Source organism: Eleginops maclovinus, chromosome 6 (genome assembly GCF_036324505.1).
Source record: "Eleginops maclovinus isolate JMC-PN-2008 ecotype Puerto Natales chromosome 6, JC_Emac_rtc_rv5, whole genome shotgun sequence".
In the NCBI taxonomy this organism is placed as follows: domain Eukaryota; kingdom Metazoa; phylum Chordata; class Actinopteri; order Perciformes; family Eleginopidae; genus Eleginops; species Eleginops maclovinus.
The window spans coordinates 19,045,150-19,048,952 of NC_086354.1; the positions used below are offsets into that span (position 1 = coordinate 19,045,150).

Consider the following 3,803-nt stretch of genomic DNA (forward strand, 5'->3'; position numbering starts at 1 on the left):
TAAACTTTGATTGACACAACTTTGAAGAAAGTTGAGAATCAATTTAAGATTTTCTCTTTATTCTGGAGAGAAACCAAAGAAAACATTTGTTTTGAGGCTAGAAATGAAATGATGCTGTCACATCAAAGACTTAACCATAGTAAATGGTCCTTCACAAAACATAAATTTCGATGGTTTTGGACATATTTGTGTTTCAAGTGCTTTCAGAAGTCTGCCATAATCCCCAATTGCCTGCACTTTATTAAAAATACACATCTTGGTTCTGTCTTTTCTTCCAAAATGTAAAACAAATACTCATTCTTTTTTGTATTACTGTTCATTAAATAACCCATATCTCGTTTGTTGTTGTGATGATTAAGTGAAGTCCTGACAGCCTTTATATTACGTTGTTGGTGCGGCTTGGACTCCAGCAGTTTCTGTCATTAGGCTTGTTCTTTTCAGCATATTACGTAAGTATCTACGGTTGCTATATTGCCCTTGTGTTTGTAATTTGCCTGCAACTTTTTTCCAATTCCAGGTGGGCGTGTCTAGCTTGTTGCGTCAGTGAGAGGGGGCGGGGGTACGTTTTATAGGCTCCTCTGCGCTGCCTTGCCTGTCATACAGCGCTCTGAGCCCCGCTGCCTACAGGATCCGCTTTATAAAGAGCTAAATTTACCAAACTTTACGTTGTTTCCTGAGCTCTCACAATTGGCCAGACCTCGTCCGGTTAGAGAGTTATAAGGTTTGGAGGACCTCCTTCCACTTTTAAACTTGTTCATGCCTTTGGAGTGCAGCAGTGGAGAGCGACAGTGAAAGAGACGCACAGGTTTTGGTGCGACTTTGACAAGAAATAGTTTTTATTTCACCAAACGATGGCCTTATCCGGAGTGATGCTACCGTCATTTGCAACATTCACAAACCAAAGAGAAAAATCCTATGAAAACGTAAGTTAAACATTTTATTTTATTTTCATTCAAAAATATTTGGAAACGGTTGAGTTGGATCATGTCTCACTTTGTTTCAGCTGTTAGAAAAGAAAAATGAATATGATGTAAAGCTGTCCATGCTCTATTTGCTTTGAAAACAAAAAAATAATAGCGAACTTTAAAGAAATTACAAAAAATCTTAATTTAAGAAAAGAAAACTCAGTGCTTGTCATACATGGCTTACCTTTCCAGTTGGATGTCACCTGTTGTATCAACGTGTTGTTTTTAACAGCCAAATCGTATTTCTCATATCTTACAATGTCTACTTATTCTTTCAGAGGTGGAAAGGAGATATGGACAAACTCTCCAACAGCAGCTGCTCCATGCTTGAAATGGTACACAACCTGGACAATCACAGCAAAAGGGACGACGAGGATCTGAGTAACTACTTAGATCTGGATTTTATCCTCGCCAACACGACTGGCTCTGACAGCGTGGCAGAATTTGTGGGAACAGCGGACCCCAGCATGTACACGGCAGGAAACACTGTGCCATCCTACCCAGGAGACGACAACCGCTCCCCGCCGCCGCCGTACGGGGCCAGCCTGATGACAGAGCTGCTCCGCTCCGAGGGAACCAACAGCTATGACATTGCCCGCAACCCCTGCTTTCAGGGAAGATTTTATGTCAACACGGCACATTTTCCCCGCCAGGACATCAAAGTTGAGCCACCTATGGACGGTTACGGCCCCGTTTTAGGCATGGTGCCCCAAAGCTGCAGCAAGATCAAGCAAGAAGGAAACGTTTCGTGCATGATGTCTTTTGAGCAGCCCAGGGTGGCCATCTCCCCACGGGCATCCAGCAACATGACCCCACCTCTAAGCCCCGATGAGCATGGAGCCTCGGACTGCCAGGCACAGCTGTGCCAGCCCATGAACTTCTCTCAGAAGTATCACACACCGGCGGCTTTCCCGCACCACCATCAGGCTCCACATATGCAAATGCCCTACCACGCTCCGCATACTGCCTTTGGCATGTACGATGAAGGGCTCAGCATGCAGCCAGGCGCGCAGAGGGTGATGCTCACACCGCCCTCCTCACCCCTTGAGCTTCTGGAGTCCAAACCCAAGAGAGGGAGGCGCACATGGCCGAGGAAGCGCACAGCAACGCACACCTGCAGCTATGCTGGTTGCGGAAAAACCTACACCAAGAGCTCACATCTGAAGGCACATCTCAGAACTCACACCGGTAAGTTTGAGCCTCTATTCGTCGTGATAAATAGCGCTACATCTGTGCGCAATTACGCATAGGCTTGCATTAGCTCAAAATCATGTTTCCCCTTTCGACACAGACTAATAATGTCCCCTTTCTTTGTCCTCTCAGGTGAGAAGCCATACCACTGCAGCTGGGAAGGTTGTGGATGGAAATTCGCCCGCTCCGATGAGCTGACCCGTCATTTCCGCAAACACACCGGACACAGGCCATTCCAGTGCCACCTGTGTGAACGTGCCTTTTCCAGGTCTGACCACCTGGCACTTCACATGAAGAGACACATGTGAAGAAGCCCACAAAAGGACTTGGGGTTATGTTATTTTTGTTGTGATTCAACTGATGTATTTTTATTTAAATTGTTGTCCACATGACCAAAGTCTTTTTATATATATAATATTGAATTAAAAAGTTTTAGTTGTATTATTTTCTAATAACGTAGCTGGTACTACTTTGGTTCAATAAAAAAGCTTTAGAAAAGCTTTGTTTGCTTTAGAGCAGGAAGACCAAGAAGGGGCTGGCCCTGTATATATTACTCTTATTTGACAGAACTGGAACGCTGTGTTTGACACAAAAGTGCCTTTCTATGACTGTGCTACTGTAAAACTCTTAGTGACAGAACGACATGGCCACATTTAGTACATGTTCTTATTGACAGGGGTGAAATGCACATAGTTGCCTAACATGTGCAGGGACAATGTTTTATTTAAACTGCCTCTCAATGTCTGAATGGCCTGAACTGCTTTATTTTATTGCCTTTTCCTATTTGGTGTCGATGTTGTCTCTGTGTGAATATCTTGGATCCAGCCCCTCTGTTCACTATCAGGGCTTGATGTCCTGTACATTATTTTTCACTTAAATTTATATAAATATGTACATGGTTTTATACTGTAAAATGTATATTTATTGTAAATATTAAAAACAATGAAATTGAACACTTGACTGGAGACCTCTTCTCTTTCCATGCATGTCTAGTCATTGTATATCTTCTTCTCACATTGTGTTTGATGAACCACAACCACCCACTCAACACCAGCTTTCACATACTGTGCTTACTACGATTTTAAATAGGCCTGCAGAGCATCAGATCAGTTACACTAAATAGGTTATACATGTTGCCATTGTATACCCACTTTAATTTTAAAACATGGGCACTTGATTTCCACTGTGATGTTTTGCAGCTGCAAGACAGAAGGGCAGCCGCTTGTGGGCTTAGCCTATAAATACAAACACTCCATTTCCATAATTACAGAGTGAGCCGGGAGCCGTCTGGACAGAGGGGCACAGCAAACCCTCATCAGGGAGCCCTTAGACTCCCTTTCTGATGGGTACAAAATTATAGTAGCACATCAAAGGGCCTTAATACTACAATTACACAGAGTCACTGCACTACAGTTTCAAAGTATCTGAGTCTGTGCATATTATGTCTGCATGGTGTCAGGGTGCATTTGTTTCTCCCGCATCAAAGGCTGCATTGAGTAGATATATCAAAACCAGATGGCATTTTGAAAAAGCACATAAATATTAAACATTATTCTTCAAATATATGGTTGGTTGGTGAGTGACAAAGTAGTCTTTTGTATTTCGACGATTCTAAACCTTCAAAATAAATTCATCAAACCACACACT

The 3,803-nt window shown here is 42.9% G+C and overlaps 1 protein-coding gene across 1 annotated transcript; it reads left to right on the top strand.

The window, feature by feature from the left end:
- The first annotated feature begins 589 nt into the window (after window positions 1–589).
- LOC134865419 (Krueppel-like factor 2) lies at window positions 590–3,109 on the top strand. The gene is made up of 3 exons (XM_063884913.1): window positions 590–923; window positions 1,244–2,153; window positions 2,289–3,109. The coding sequence occupies exons 1-3, from the start codon at window positions 852–854 to the stop codon at window positions 2,462–2,464; spliced, it is 1,158 nt and encodes a 385-aa protein (XP_063740983.1). The 5' UTR covers window positions 590–851; the 3' UTR covers window positions 2,465–3,109.
- Window positions 3,110–3,803: the final 694 nt, after the last annotated feature.